Source organism: Typopeltis vanoorti, chromosome 3, assembly GCF_054136105.1.
Source record: "Typopeltis vanoorti isolate ZY-2024b chromosome 3, IOZ_Tvanoo_1.0, whole genome shotgun sequence".
Lineage (NCBI taxonomy): Eukaryota > Metazoa > Arthropoda > Arachnida > Uropygi > Thelyphonidae > Typopeltis > Typopeltis vanoorti.
This window is the reverse complement of record NC_143551.1, coordinates 163126097-163143471: the sequence shown is the minus strand read 5'-3', so window position 1 is coordinate 163143471 and position 17375 is coordinate 163126097. Positions and strand designations below refer to the sequence as shown.

General features: G+C 34.1%; 1 protein-coding gene across 1 annotated transcript in view; it reads right to left on the bottom strand.

The window, feature by feature from the left end:
• Positions 1–283: 283 nt before the first annotated feature.
• Positions 284–17375, bottom strand: part of LOC150108716 (uncharacterized) — a 131803-nt gene continuing 114711 nt past the window's right edge. Inside the window, exon 7 of the mRNA XM_090416174.1 lies at positions 284–1056. Within this exon, the coding sequence (XP_090272300.1) occupies positions 886–1056 (171 nt within the window). The 3' untranslated portion in view covers positions 284–885. The remainder of the gene's footprint in view (positions 1057–17375) is intronic.

Sequence of the window (17375 nt, the reverse complement as noted above, 5' to 3'; positions counted from 1 at the left end):
AAACACATAATTGCTCCAGCAATGCAGCATGCAAAGTCCCCTGGACTTTACACAATGTTACCTCATTCACTTATAGAAAATATTAAATTTTACAGATTTTCTAAAAGTAAATTCTGATGTTTTGTAAAATTCACTATGCACTTAGAAAGCAAAAGCATGAATGCATGCTATAACATACATTTTAAATGTCTGGAGATAGACAGGTCCTGAGCTAAAAAAAAAAAACTTTATAGTATATATTTTTTAAATGTTTAGTGCATGTGATTTTATTAAGAACCAGAAACAAGATGTCCAAAGTTTATTAACAATATTTCTTTAATCTCATCTAGACATTATGAGAGAAAATAAATAAATGAACAGTTAATACTATTTACAAAATTATTTTTTTATTATGATACCAAATATATCATGGGCACAAATTAACAAATAAATAAATATATACATGCGCGTGTGTGTTCTGAAAGAGAGAGAGAGAACATTTAAAGATCACAAAAGTTAAGATATAAAAAGGTAAGGATGAATATGCTTATAAATGAACTAAAAACAAAAAAATTTCCACCATGCTCACAGTACTTTTTTTCAAAGAAATAATACATAACTATTTTAGTTTTTCCAAATCAAGTATATAAATAACATGAAAAGTTAATGACAATGGTAAATTACTGAAAAAAATTGAAAAAATCATATTTTAGTGTTTTATATTAAGAAAATAAATAAAATAAAAAAATATTTTTTTTACATTTTCAAAAAACCAGCATTATATACAGTTCCACAACCAAATATGCAAGTTATTTTTATTAACAAAAAGAAGTATAAGACTGAACACAGAATGAAAGTTTATTTTTTTGATATATGGTCATTCCGTTTAATACTTATTTAATTTAATTAAAGTGCAGTGCGTTCATCATAAACGACAACTGCTTCATTATCAACTAAGGAATCAGTATCTTTATGAGAAAATGGAATAGTTAAAAAGGTACTTCGGCTTTTATTCACAGCAATAGCTGCTGCACTGTCATTGCGCATTCTGTTCTTACGTTTTTTGCTAAAACTGACCTGGAAAAAAAAAAAATAGGTTGCTTCATATGCTACTAACAGAAAAAAAAGGGCAAGTTAATAAAACATGGTACATTTAAATAATAAAACTACTTGACAGTATTACAGAAGATTAATAAGTAAATGAAACTAAAATACATAGTAGCCACAATTAAGTCACGAAAATACAGCACTGTTACACAACTGAAAACAAAAAAAAGTCATTAATAAGGAAAGAGCATGAAGTTGTATTAAAAAAGTAACCTGCATATAATAATCATTGCAAATGCCATTTTAGTCCTTTCTAACTTTTGGAGACTGAGGAACAATCCATTTTCACCCATAGCCAATCAGAGATAGCTGGTCCAAACTATCAGTGATATTAAATGGCATCTGGTGAAGAGAATGTGGCAGACAATATTATTATCATTAAGAGAGACCTCCAGGGAGTCAGGAAAAAGTCATCAAGGGAGGCTATATTATTCGCACTAGCTGTCATACCTGTTCTTGAATTTATTCTCAGTGCTCGCACACACAACATCCAAAGGCAATCCATTCCAATAATGCACTACTCTATGAGAGAAAAATCTAGCCCTAAACCCTTTCTTGATAGCACTTATTCTCAACTTCCATGGATGCCCTCAAGTCCTTTCCCCAACTACCTCTAAAATGCAAAATTCCATTTACTGAAATTCTGTATAACCCTTTCAGAAGTTTGTAAGTCTCAATCATATTCCACAATCTATATTTGTGGAATAATCTATATTCCATAATCCTGATTTTTGACTCTCCTTTGCACCCTCTCCACTATATCAGAATCACCAGGGAAACTAGATCTGTGCACAATAGTCCAAGTGAGGTCTTATCAGGGCCTTGTAAAGAGGCAAAATGACTTCCTTATCTTTACATATCAAGTTTTGTTTCAGCATTGCCATTATTCTTTGAGTTGTATTTACAATTTATGCTATATGACCTTTGAACTTCAACTTCCTGTCTACTAAAACTAAGATCCCTAGCCTAATCAGTTTCTTCTAGCATAATTCCACTAATATAATATGACATTGGACATCTCATCACACCAATGTGCATGACTTAACATTTATTAACATTGAAATGACAGCCATTTTCACATGCCCGCAATTCCAGCCTATTCAAATTATTCTGCCGGTACTGCATATCAGCAGCACTTCTGATTATCCTACCTATCTTTGCATCATCAGCAAATAGCTGTATGTCACCTGCCAAATCCTTCCCAATGTCATTAATGTATAAATTGAATAACAGTGGATCAAGGACTGATCCTTGTAGTACACCACTGGTTACCTTAGATCTGGCACTCACATTCCCCCATAAACCACTTTTTGATATGTCAGCAAGCCATCCTCTTATTCATGCCAATAATTTATAATCTAATCCCATTTTCTTCAATTTATGCAACAGTATTCCATGCTGTATTCTGCCAAAGGCCTTAGCAAAAGCCAAAGTTTCATGGTGCAACCATTCCCCTTTGTCTAACTTAGTAGAAACATTATAAAATGTGAGCAAGTTGCTAAAACATGACTTTCCTTAGTAAACTGATGCTGTTCATTGCAAAGTAGATTCTCTATCAACTAATTTCTAAATGCAAGTCCTAACCAACTTTTCCAAAATCTTCACTACCACTTGTGAGATATTGATTGGTCAATAGTTGGATACATTGGTCTTTGCACCACCCTTGTGCAATGGGATTACCATACATTCTTTCCACTCCTATGGAATCTTCCTGTTCTGAGACTCAAATTATATAGCCTGGTCAAGGGAATAGCCAGTTCAGTTGAACACTCTTTTGATATGCACATACCAAATATAAAATTTGACCAAAAAAAGGTTTGAAAGTTAACACTGATGTAACTTCTACCCAAAGAAAGATATGTTCAATTCTGGTCGCAATTGCAAGACAATTCCTCAGATAGTCAAGCTTTAGCACAGGTAAGCAGTAGTGGTTTTCATCCACAGACTCAAGTTTTCGACTCCAGAATAAGAAGAAAAAAAAATAAAATAAATAAATAACACTCAGGATTAGAAATGCGTATTTGTGGCAATACTCTGCACTATAATTAAATATCATTGGGTAGAACTGAACTCTGCTATCCACAATGATGCAGGGCACTAGCAGATTATGAATTTCTAAAATTCTACATTTCTGCTGGCTGCTCCCTTTAGAAAATCAAAGGCATTAGGAGTTATTTTTTTCTTTTAAATAGCAAGTGAAACTGACAATAGCATTTCCCATTTGCATTATCTTTTAGAAAAATTACAGTAAATACTATTCATCTTGAGTTTTTTGTAACAGTTAAAAAAATATTGTTGGTTAAAATAAAGAACTTTTATTGTTAAAAGAACCAGAAAAATGATAAAATATACAAAGAGCCAACAAGTTTCACTAGCCACTGTCTAGCATTTTCAAGGCTGAACTGGTGTGAAAACATATGCATTAAGTTACATGTGAAACATACACTTTAGTAACTTAGGCAGTTACATTTGATCATTCGTGTTTGATGGCGTGCATGCGTTCGAATGCTTCAGTCAGAATCCGGTACATGACCACGTGTTATGTAGTTTTTTGCATATTGTAGTTCTGTTGAACTGAGAGACATGAGGAGATTTTTCCATATGTCTTTAAGAATAATACCTTGATTTCTATTTAAATTATTGCCAGTGCATAGTACCACAGCTGCTTCTTTGAAAGTTCTGTGTCTGTAGTCATTCTCGATGTAAGGTATAGAACTGTTTTTCCAATCTATAACGTGATTTGATGTTGAGAAATGATGAGCTAAACCAGATGTGATGATTCTATTATGATTGACATCCCCCACATGTTCCTTCTGTCTTATTTCAAAACTTCTAGAAGTCTGACAAATGTAAGAAAGGCCACACATGCATGGAATTTCATATACTCCAGGACATTTGAAGAAAGGTACCTCATCTTTGGGTGATCTTAAGATTTGTCTCATCATGGTAGTTGGTTTAAAAACCACTCTGATGTTATGAGCTTTTAACATTCTCGCCAATTTTGTGGAAACTGAATTAATATATGGAATGACAGCTGTGGACACATTGGGGCACCGTAACGCGTTGTTGGTGGTTGTCTTTAAATAGCAATTTGTTTAAAATGTTAGAAGGGTATCCATTCAGCGATAGAGTGTTAGCTATTAGTGACAGTTCTCTCTGTACATCTGCTTCTTTTGAAAAAGACCTTAAGGCTCTATTATGGAGCATGTGAATGATGCTGTGTTTTTGTGATCTATGATGGTTGGATGAATAATGTAGATATCTACCTGTATCTGTGGGTTTCTTGTAAATGGAGAGTTAGATCATTCACATGCTCCGTAATAGAGCCTTAAGGTCTATTTCAAAAGAAGCAGATGTATAGAGAGAACTGTCACTAATAGCTAACACTCTATCTCTGAATGGATACCCTTCTAACATTTTAAACAAATTGCTATATGTTTTTAAACCAACTACCATGATGAGACAAATCTTAAGATCACCCAAAGATGAGGTACCTTTCTTCAAATGTCCTGGAGTATATGAAATTCCATGCATGTGTGGCCTTTCTTACATTTGTCAGACTTCTAGAAGTTTTGAAATAAGACAGAAGGAACATGTGGGGGATGTCAATCATAATAGAATTATCACATCTGGTTTAGCTCATCATTTCTCAACATCAAATCACGTTATAGAGTGGAAAAACAGTTCTATGCCTTACATCGAGAATGACTACAGACACAGAACTTTCAAAGAAGCAGCTGTGGTACTACGCACAGGCAATAATTTAAATAGAAATCAAGGTATTATTCTTAAAGACATGGAAAAATCTCATCATTTCTCTCAGTTTAACAGAACTACAATATGCAAAAAACTACACAACACGTGGTCATGTACCGGATTCTGACCGAAGCATTCGAATGCATGCACGCCATCAAACACGAATTATCAAATGTAACCGCCTAGCAGTTATTACTAAAGTGTATGTTTTTCATGTAACTTGATGCATTTGTTTTCACCAGTACAGCCTTGAAAATGCTAGACAGTGGCTAGTGAAACTTGTTGGCTTTTTGTATTTTGTATATTAGCATTTATCTTCTGGTCTTAACAATAAAAGTTCTTTATTTTAATACATCAGACCAAATATGTACAATTTAAATATTGTTGGTTAACTATAATCCTACTGCATACAGATTAACGCCAACCCAATTATTTTTTTAAAAAAAGTTTCATTTTGAAAAATGTACAAATGTAGTTTTAAATCAATTGTGTTTAGCAATCTATATGTGCCCCCTTCCTTTCTGTTTTAATAAACTTTTTAATCCATTTGGCCTTTTTTTTTCTTTGTAAAGGAAAGGAATTTTTCATTTATTTTTTTTTTAAAGATATTCTTTTTATATTTTATATTCTTTTAATATCAGGTCATAATGCATCCTTCTTTGAGAATTTTTTTTACTTCCACATCCAATTTTTTCAAGGTTTGGAAATTGCATAGTTTTATTTGCAACTCTCAAATTTACATCATTACTTAGTAATTTCCCTTTAGGGTATAGGGCGTGTTCCCCCCCCTCAAAAGCAATAATCTCTAACCCCCCTATTTAGGACTCAAATCTATTTTAATAACTGGGGTCTCTGAAAAGAAGCAAAAATAATCACCCACTCAAAATCTCAAGCAGGCGATATTTTTTTTTATAAATAACCTACAACCCACATCAACAAAAGCTTGGAAAAAATGAAACCAGGCCACACAATTGCTTGAAAACATGATCATTAAAAGATCGATTGCAAACAAAATATTTTTCTTTTTTTTTTTAAAAAAGACATTTGTAAAATTAACAGAAATTTACCAATGGGCTCATTGTGTCATATTTAACAGGCTATCTTCAAGAGTTGTTATAGTTATATCCATGTTACTGTATATATTTCCCTATTCAAATCAGCTATGAATAAACTGTGAGAATGACATTTAATAAATTATATACAACAATATGATTATCTAGTCTGGCTCAGACTTGGATAAAATGGCTGGTTAATTGAACAAACTGAATAGGAGAGGGTGATGTTATAACAACAGATATTAACATGCAACAGTAATGTGTAACAACACAACCCACTAATATCATGAAGGCTATTTTAGGCTAATTAATGAATAATATAACTCATCACAGATTCTTTTTGAATAAAATATCACTACAAATTAAACAAGAATATAATTTATGAGGACCTTTTTCTTGACCACTAGTATTAATAAATAATTAAAGACTTATTTTGTAAGCTAGCCAAGTAAGTAACAGTTTAATATCCAACATTTCACTGGCTAATATCTGTCAGCATTTTCAAAGGAATACGCTGGTAGGCGATAGAAAGTAACAAAAACTAGGAAACTAACCGACAATTCTAAAAATTATATAAAGTTATTACTGAATGTATCATATTACTGTTTCACATTCAGTGATAACTTTATATAATTTTCATTATATAATAATGAAATGTCAATACTCAGACCAGTTTCAACCTTTGAGATCTCATCAGTGGATGCCAAACCCAGGAAGATACCAAGGCTCAATGAAGTAGCATAACACAAGTAGCCTATCATAAAGATACTTCGCATGCAAACATTTTGCTTATGCTTGGATAACAGATTAAACAAGAATATAATTTTACTTTGTAAGCAAGTGAAAAATCTTTCTCAACTATCTCTGATCCAGAGTATGTTAGTAAGGTGATACACCTTTTTACTATTTGTAAATGGCAAATATATGACTTTTACACTGATTCAACATTAGGATCTTTCTGGGTCTGGATTCCACTTAACTTAATAGAGGTTAAAACCAGAGGTGGCTAATCTTTCATTAATGCTTTTGCATTATGAGATACTGAGGCAATTAATGTGAAGTCGACAGCCTAGTTGTAAAGATATTACATGTGCTAACTTTGCTTTACACTTTGATAAAGGATTAAACAAGAATATAATTTCCTGTCAAATGTAATTTATTATATAACCAACTGAAAAATATTTCAGAATATAGAGTAACAGAATGTATATAAAATATTTTAATACATATATAAGAATATTTTACAATCTTATAATACGCTATGTGCTAACTTTGCTTCCACTATATTCATTATATTCTTATAATTATTTTAAACAAGAATATACATTATATTCTTGTTTAATCCGTAAAGGATTAAACAAGAATATAATTTTCTATCAAACACTATTTATTATATAACCAAGTGTAAAATACTTCAGAATATAAACAGAGTAACTGAATGTATGTATATAGAATTTTTAAGATATATATTATATATATATTAAAACATTCTATATACGTTCTGTTACACTTTATATTTTTATATTCTGGTTTACTTAATAGAATGTCACAGTTTATTATAAAACACCTACCTTTGTTAAATTAAATAACACAGCAATAACTTTTTAAATGAATTATGCTGAAACCAATACATCTATAAAGAGAATTTGGTAATGCTCTTTTCTGTAAGAAAATTTTATAGAGAACATACTTCTCTCTTAATGTATTAACCACCTAACCGGCCATTAAGATGGATACAAAACGCATCCTCATACGCTTCGTATCCATCATATATTTCAATGTAATATTAATGGTATTACAATTTTAATATGCACTTTGCATCCATGATAACCTCGATGTCCATAGACATCTTCGCTGGTCACGTGATTAAGCTCATTGGTCTACCACAGAGAAATTACTTTATATAGCATGTTACATTGTTTAAAAAAATTAACAATAGACAATACAATAACTAAAAAAATTATTTCCAATATTTTTCAACATTACATTGGCAGCTTCAGGGGGAATAGTACACTTGTACTAACGCGTGCATGCAGGCATTACTTCAGTAACTGAGAAAGAACAGGAAGACTTAGTCCTAAATTTATACATTTTTTTTTTTTAAAGTGTTGCTCCCAGCCACGAAAGGTTACTTTGCAAACCTATAGTACATATTTGTACTGTGAGTGGGATAAGGATGCTTTTTTCTATTTTTATCAATTTTATTTATTTTTTTACATAGTCTGGAAATCCTGCTTTAAAGACCAAGCATGGAACTTTTTCAAGCGGAGTAGTGGTCTCACACTTGGTGATGAAATTCATCTCCTGCTAAAGACAGTCACAAACATCCATGGCATGGATTGCATGGATTTGAGCATATAGCCTGTTAGTTGGAGAGTGGGTATGCTAATCACTCAGCCAACCAGAATGACAACCGATTGGCTTTGGTTGAGAGTTCTTAACCGCTGAACTGATTTGTCTAAAAATAAAAGCTTCCCAAATGAGAGGCAGTTTGAAGTAACCATATTTTTGTTCAAGTTATGATGGTTCATGAGGACAGAAGCAGATTCAAAGAAAAAGCTTGCAAATTTGAATTTGCTGTGGTGAAATAAGGTTTTTTTTTTCTACTTGATTCTGTGGTGGGTGTGCAGGGCATAGTCTGCTTAAACCCGAATAGCCACAGTTTCCTTCTGGAAACAGAAGGAAAATTCTACAAAGAGAGAGCACAGCCATGCTATCCTCTTTTTCCCCAGCAAACTTCATTATGGAGATGTTTGAAAAGAATGACACTGTTCCTCTTCAAACCTACTATCTGGCTACATTATGTGGATGACATGTTCACTATTTGGCCACAATTTAAACACTTCACTACAGAAAGGGAAAGTAAAAACAGTCTGCCCTTCCTAAATATTCTAGTTAGAAAACAAGTGGATGGATCCTTGGCCTTCACAGTCTATAGAAACCCCCCTTCCCCCCCACACACATAGGTAAATACATCCACAAACAGATATATCACTCCCCACGCAACAATACGGCATTATAAAAATATTAGTCCACAGGACAAAACTGATTTGCTCTGATAACACTCCACTCATTACTGAAAACCACATACAAAACATCTTTTCAGCCAATGGCTACACCTTTACCATATAAAAAGAATACTAACATCCCATACTCGCCCCCCCCCCCAAAAAAAAGACCACAGCAATTCTCCCACCATTCACTATATCCAGGACACCTGAAAAGGTGGCCAAGCTTCTAAAAAAAAAATACAATTTTGTGACCGCTTATAAACCACACAGAAAGTCAGCATCACTTACTTGCTCTCTTTGACCAAATGCAACTTCTGAATTTACCTGAGGTCTACCAGGTACATAGAAGCTGCAGCCTTTCTACATGTCCAAACAGGTAGGAAAGCCAGTATCAGGATATCATCAGAAAACCAAGACCACATCCATTTCCAACACTGTGGCCACTCAGGTTTAGCAGACCATGCCTTGTATACCTACCATAGAATCAGATGGAAAAAAACACACCTTACTACACTGAAGCAAATTCAAATTTAAAAGGCTTTTTCTTAAATTTGCTTTTGCCCTCATGAACTATCCTAACCCGAGCAAATATGGTTGCATCAAACTGCCTCTCATATGATACATTCATCTGTAGACAATCAGCTCAACTGCCAAGAACTCCGAGCCAAAGCAAATGGGTGATGTTTACATCACCTGTTTGCTTTAGGTACTGCAAGTCTTCTTGTATTTCGCTTGTTTAGTCTCATTTACTGAATGTTTATAGATGGTTCCCACACATGCAAGGTTATTAGTATCTATAGCACATTTGAACTTATGGGTGGGCTAAGTAGCACCTGAGTGTACGTCAATACATTCCCCATAAAAAATACCAACTAATTGGCAAATACTGGAAATAATAATAAAATAATGTATATTAGTTATTTGCCTAACAATAAAATATAAGCACTAGAATGACTTTATGTAAACCTAACAGTAACTTTATTTATGAAATTAAATTTCTGGGAAGAAAACTTTCCAAAAAATGCCACCCAGTTCAAAAGCACTTAAATATTATTAACACCTTAGATAGGATTGAAACTTGACTTTATATATATATATCATAACTGTATTTTGCAAGTAACTGTAGAAACAATTTAAAATATAACTAACATCTAATGTCCTTACATAGTACCCTCTATGCTTCACAGCTAGTAGAGTACTACATCAACTGTGGAGGCTCATGAAGTTGATCATTATTATATTCTAGAATATACTCTCAAGGGAGAACCAAATATTATGATAGTCCAACACTAATAATATTTCATAATAAAGCTTAATGGCTTAACTAACACCAAGAGGAAAAAATGCATTCATTAAACTCACTAATACTTTGTTGGTTTTCTACCCAGCATCATCAAAGTACAATGATAACTGTGACAGACACACAATACTAAACCAAGTAATTGTAGAAACAATTTAAAATGTAACACCTAATATCCTTACATGGCACCCTCTATGGGTCAGATAACTACAAAGTTAATTCAAAGAAGTCCCACTATTAGGTCTTTTAGTCTTCCAGATCATTGATGAATTAATGAAACTATACTTGTTGAGATTGGGAGAGTGCTTCATAGCTGATGTTGATTTTAAGAATAGTCTCACAGACCTGTAACGACTTCTGTGTAATAAAGATGTTTTTCTCCATCTGATCCTATGTGAAGAGTATCCAAAGCGTGGTCTTCCAATCCTGACTTGCCATACAGATAATCTCAGATGTAATTTTTATGTTCTTCAAGATGTGTATTAACTGATCTACCAGCCTGTCCAAAGCAGACTAACTTGCAGACACAAGGAACTTTATACTCTCACAGAGGTTCAAGAGGATGTAGTCTATGTAGAATCAGTATCAGCTAAGATGCACTCTCCCATCCTCAACAAAGTATGGTTGCATTAATTTACCAAAGATCTGAGAGACTGTCATTTTAAGACCCAATAGCCAGACTTCTCTGAATTTACTTTGTAGTTATCTGACTCACAGAGCACACCATGCAAGAACATCAAGTCAGTTACAATTTAAATTGTTTCTAGAATTACTTGGTTTAGTGCTGTGTACCTGTCACAGTTACCATTGTGCTTTGATGATGCTGGGTAGAAAACCATGATATTGAGTTTAATAAATGTATTTATTCCTCTTGATGTTAGTTATACTATTAAGCTTTATTCTGGATAATGAACAACGGCAAAGCCTTTCTTTACATACTATTAATAATATTTCATGGCTAGTTTCCTATCATGACCTTGCTTCCTATCTGGTATATTATCACTTCTAACCGATCAATCTACTGATATCTTGGTCTTTCTCTTTTCGTGCCAATCTTTCATTTTCCATTTCTTTAAGTAGTCATACCATCCTACATTTCTGCTTATATATATATTCTTCAATATTAACAATATCAAGTACCCTTTAATATCTTAATTTTTTATTTGGTTTTGCAAGTGATGTTATTTGTTTGCTCTATTTTTCTCAGAATTCTCATACTTTCAAATATTTAATCAAATATTTGATTTTTAACCCATCTTCACATCCTAAGCTACAAAACTGGTTTGAATACTGTTTTGTATACTGCCAATTCAGCTTTTTAGGCTAATTTCTTTCTTGTTCTCTCTATATATATTTATTAAACTGACTTCCCACTATCCCAGCTTTGCTTATTCTGTTATTTCTTTTTATTTTAATTATTTAATTGGCTATCTTCACTAAAAGCTATGCCTAAAACTAACAACAGATAACATTACATACTCTACAGCTCTCCACCATTCAATCTGCCAAATACAGTGAACAACATCATCTACTGCTCACCACTTTAATATCACTTTCTTTAATAATGCAGTTCATGTAGTTTATAAATATTAGAAGTGGTGATAATAATACAGCTGTGCCTTAACCTGCTTTGACATCAAACCATTTTCCTGTACTTTCTTCCATTCTTTCTATCAATTTGGACCACACAGTATTTTAATGTATTTTTCCTTTGGCAACTTATCTCTCTCTGAAGTTAATGGGCCTTAAATAAGGCCCTCATCATATTCCCATGATTTCTCCACTATTTATAAAGGAAAAAAAAATGTGATTGTCAGAATCAAATTTTAACACAAATCCAGCTTATTATTCTTCAGTTTTGTTTTCAACTATTTTAAGTCCTTTCTGAATCATGCCTGTTTCTTTCTTCAGCCAGTTTCTGCATATTTATTAGTTACATTTTTGTTTCCAGGTAGAGACAGAGAATAATTTTTCTACATTTTATCTCATTGTATGCAAGATATTTTGTGAGAATAGCACTAAAGTGGAAACATTCTATAGTCATACAATCATATAGCACACTGCTATGTATGCTTTACCCATTTTGGGATTTCAGACCATTTAAATATTTTTTATCACTGAAAGTGAATTTTAGTAATTCAATATAATCTTTTTGAATTGTTTACCTAATTAGCACTAAAAAAACTGATGCATTCACTTGCATCAAAATCAAAATTAGTGATTCTAAAAAATTTACAGATTTGAATACACAACTTGATATCATTTGAACAAATTGAAAAGGATGAGCATGTAGCTCTTGTTTTATGCCAATTAAATTTTTTTTCATTAAATTTTTTGCTATAATTTAAATTTTTTTAAAACTAAAACTTAACAGATAATTGTGTTTATATTTTTTAATTTGTTTTTCAGAATTCCAAAAAATATATTTTTTATTTATTTACAATGAACTTTTATACACATTTTCTAGCAAAACAGGAATGATCACAAATGCTTTTTTTTTGTATTGATTATTAAAACATTATCTATATATCTGAATTTTTTTCTATATTGCTGCTATTTATAACAGCAACATAAAGAATTCATATATGATTGAAAAAATGTCTCCAATGCTTGCAGATTATGAAAATCACTTCTAACTTTTTTTTTTGGTCCCAGTTAATCATGAGTAAGCAGAAACCTATGGTATGTATCCGGTCTTTTAAACAAATCTTCTGAATTATAAACAAATGCTAAGCTAAACCTTTTATATTACTATATTTCAGAATGCATATCATTTGCTTAACTGCATTTCTACCTCATGTACTTCTTGACTGCATTTCTTGATTATATTCTACCAGTTAAATAATTTTTCTTAATAATTACTCCAGACATCCAAAATATCTATATATCACTTTTATGATTTTGACTGCCTTTAGTCCCAGTTTTTTTCAATTATGTTTTCTTAGTATCCTCCAAAATATTTGATACCTTATGATTTGTGCCAAAGAGATTACTTAAGGGTCTAAGCTACCTAACTGGAAGGGGACATCTACAAAATCTATAAATGTCAAAAACTAATTGTAGCTTTTCTGATACAATGTCCAATTCTGACATACACGTGCTTGTCCTATTACCTGGATAAATAAGGACAGAATGGCTATTCCAAACTGTATTCCACAATGGCTGAAACTACAATATACATTACGACTGCACAACATAATCCAATATCATGCCAGCTGGGAAACAATCACACATGGCCCCTCTCCTATTACTTTTGTCAAGCAACCAGGATGAACAATGAAAGTCAGCTACTGGAACAGCATAAGAAGCATCAACAGAAAAGAAGTGAAGTTGGCAGACAAATTTAATACCATATTGACAGGATTGGTGTGAATGAGACTTAACATATTCTTGACAAGTATAATTTGTTAAGCCTCAGTCACAAGTCCAGACTACTTTTATGCAGAGGCCAATGACTTCATATCAGTCAGCCACTACCTATCTGTGCCATCAGCCCCATATCCACTTCCATTTGCTTTAATTTATGTAATGGCTTTCCATGCAGTATTTTGTCACACGTCTTTGAAAAGTCCAGCAGTATCACAGTGTAGCCAGTTCCTTTATCCAATTCCACTTTTTTTTTTTAAATGTGAATAAATTACTAAGGTGGGAACTACCTTTTGCAAAGTCATGCTGCTTCTTATTCTTCTCCACCCATTCCTGAATTTTACCTTTAACCAACTTTTTTCAATACTTTTACACCACTCCAGAGATATCAAATGGTCTGTAATTTGCTACTTCTGCCTTGGAGCCACCTTTAGTAATGGAACATTTCAACCCTCTTTCCACTTTCTTGGAAAGTTGAGAGAATATGCAAGAGACTTTCAATTAGATTCAAATACACACAAGAATTTAATCAATTAAACACTAAATCAAACTAGCTAAAATACAAGTGAACATTCTAATAAATAATCAACAACTCTAGCCTCTAAGTTATTCAATGATACACATAACATTCACAATACAAAATTTCTAATCAGATTCTATCTACAATCCTAGCTCCTCATATTAATTTGGTCACACACAAGCATAAGTTTTCAGACAACCAGTCCAATGAAAACACCAATAAATTGCTAAGCATATTAGTCATTCAAAGTTCCTTAAGTATCTGTCCACTAGAAACTGATTCACCTTTCCTTCCAAAACTATTGGAAAATAAGTCAGAAAGTTCTGTACGTTACCATCACTGTGTCTGATTACCATCTCTGCCTGGTCCATCATCTTTTGTTGGATAAGACTGCACTTCCCATCAGTTTGTATCCACGTGGAGGTCATGTTGTTCACCCGATAAGGCACTTAGCGATGCTAGCGTTCATCTCGATCTTTTGCGGGTCACTAAGGTCAGCGTTCCTGCCTTTGGGAAATAACTTTCCGCTGCCTCATTCTGGTAGGACTTCTATCGACGGCCCGAAACAGTGGACGCCGACATCTCATGTACTGCCCGTCCAGTACCTATCAAGCATTCATGGGAGAGAGCTCGCCGTCTGACATCGTAGCACTTTTTTCTGTTGGTCAGCAACCTCAGGTCCAAGCAAGAACAGGCACAAAAACTCAAGAGCTCGAAGCGCGTGCGAATCCTTATTTATTCTATCTCTGTTGCGCCCTCTTTTCTGCTGCAGAAATCTTCACATGGCACTTTCCCTTGCTGTTTTGTCATAACTCTTCTCATCAAAGGGGAACGCAAGCTCAATTCGCCTTCCACATAAGCCTTTGCCTCAGGCATTATGCTAAACTGGGTGGCTAGCATGCGACCCTTTAACTTTTGTTTACACTGGATATACATTTCACATAGAATACATTTTGATCGCTACAACTTACAAAACGGAATTTCTATTTAGACAAACAAATTCATTTTTCCTTTGTACTTCACATTAAAGTTATTCATTTATGCTCCTTTTTTACAATTTGTTTCCTTATTATGGTACAAGCATCTCTTAGTTGTTATTTTATTCTTGTTAAATCTTGAATGAAATAATTTTAATGAAAATTCCTCATTCAAGATCTAACAGTATATGTAACTGGTAATTAATTTACGGAATTAACAACGCATGTAAAGTAAATTAATTAAAGATAACTTTAATGAATCACTTCTATATTTCGACAATGTCACATTGTCATCTTCAGGAACATAAAGATATGGTATGTGCACTGAAGGAACTAACAAAGCAAATGAGGAAGAAATTAAGACACTAATTTTGTTCCTAAAGTCCTAATGGTGCCCTCTTGCGGGCTAATTTGGTAGTCTTGGCCGTTGGGCTGAAGTTCTCATAATGAAAGTCTCCCAAATTTGGGGCAGTTTCATGCACCCAAATTTGTTGAGGTTAGGAACGTTTTTTAGAGCTGCTGAAGATTCTTTGAATAATCTTTCGTATTTAAACTTGCTGCGATGGATTATTTTTGTCTTCTTCCAACGAATTTTATGGTGAGTATCTAAGGCATGGTCTGCCAGCCCAGAGCGGCTGTACTGGTGAAACCAGATGTAGTCTTGGTGTTCTGAAATCCTGATATTTGTTGTTCTGCCTGTTTGGCCAAAGTAGGACAATTTGCAGCTGCAAGGGACCTGGTATACACCAGGTAGGTCTAGGGGAAGTGGTTGGTCTTTGGTAGAGCGGATAAGGGATGCCAACTTTTTATATGGTCTGTAACAGGAAGTAAGGTCATATTTCTTGAGGATATTAGTTATTTTTTCAGAGGTGCCCTGGATGTAGGGGATAGTGATAGACTTGGTGTAGTCTTTATTGTTGAGGAGGGGAGGGGGGTTGTGGTTTTCAGGTTTTAGTATTTTTTGGATTTTTTTGGGGTTATAGCCATTGGCTAAGAAAGTGTTGAGGATGTGGTTTAGTTCCATAGTCAGGGCCTTGTCATCTGAGCAGATTAATTTTGCCCTGTTATATAGTGTTTTTATCACCCCATATTGTTGTGAGGGGGGGTGGTGGGATTGCTGGTGAATGTATCTGCCAGTGTGGGTGGGTTTTCTGTAAACAGAGAAAACCAAAGATCCATCAAGCTGGCGGGTGATTAAAGTGTCTAGGAAGGGGAGGGTGTTGTTTTCCTCTTTTTCTAAGGTGAACTGGACTCTGGGATGTTGGTTGTTTAAGTGTGTTAGGAAGGAGTGGAGCGAGTCTGAGCCATGTGGCCAAATAGCAAACACATCATCCACATAACGAAGCCAAATAGTGGGTTTTTGTGGGGCGGAGTTTAAGGCTTTTTCTTCAAATGTCTCCATAAAGAAATTGGCCAAGGGTGGGGAAAGTGGTGAACCCATGGCTGTCCCCTCTATCTGTTTGTAGAACTTTCCTTGCCAAACGAAATAGCCTGAGTTCATTGTGAACTGAAATAGGGCTGAGATATCGGGAGGAAACTTGGCTTGGATGAGCTCAAGGGTTTCTTTGAGTGGGACATTAGTGAATAGGGAGGAGACGTCAAAACTGACCATTATGTCAGTGTGTTGGAGTGTGAGGTTTTCTATACTGGCTTTAAAGTGGGCCGAGTTTTTTATGTGTGATGGTGTGTTGCCAGTGTAGTGTGTGAGCGTTTTGGCTAAATGTTTGGCTAATTTATATGTGGGGGAATCAATGCCATCCACTATGGGACGTAATGGCACATTTTGTTTATGTATTTTTGGGAGTCCAGAGTTATAAGGTTTAAGCTTGTTGGTGACTTCCACAGGCCAAGAAGTGACTTTCTTAAGGAGTCTGTGGATAGTTCTAATCTGAGAGCTGGTCGGATTATATTCAATGGGGAGGTAAGTAGTACGGTCTCGTATTAAAGAATTTAGCTTACCTTTGTAGTCTTTTTGATTGAGTACCACAGTGGCGCTTCCCTTATCAGCTTTGGTGATTACTATTTTTTTGTTGTTTTTTTAATTCTTGTAGGGCTGTATATTCGTTTTTGGATAAGTTGGATTTTGGAGGTTTGGCTTTAGTGAGAACACCGACTACATCCAGTCTCACGTTGTTGGCGATATGGATAGGCAGGTTGCGAATTCCACGCTCTATTTGAATCATGATTTCTTCAGCAGGAATCCTTTTTGGAGCTAGGGCGAAATTGTGACTACGTGAAAGTGCGGTGAGTGCTTCAGGCTTTAAAACTGCCGACGAGAGGTTGACTACTGTGTTAAGTGGTGGC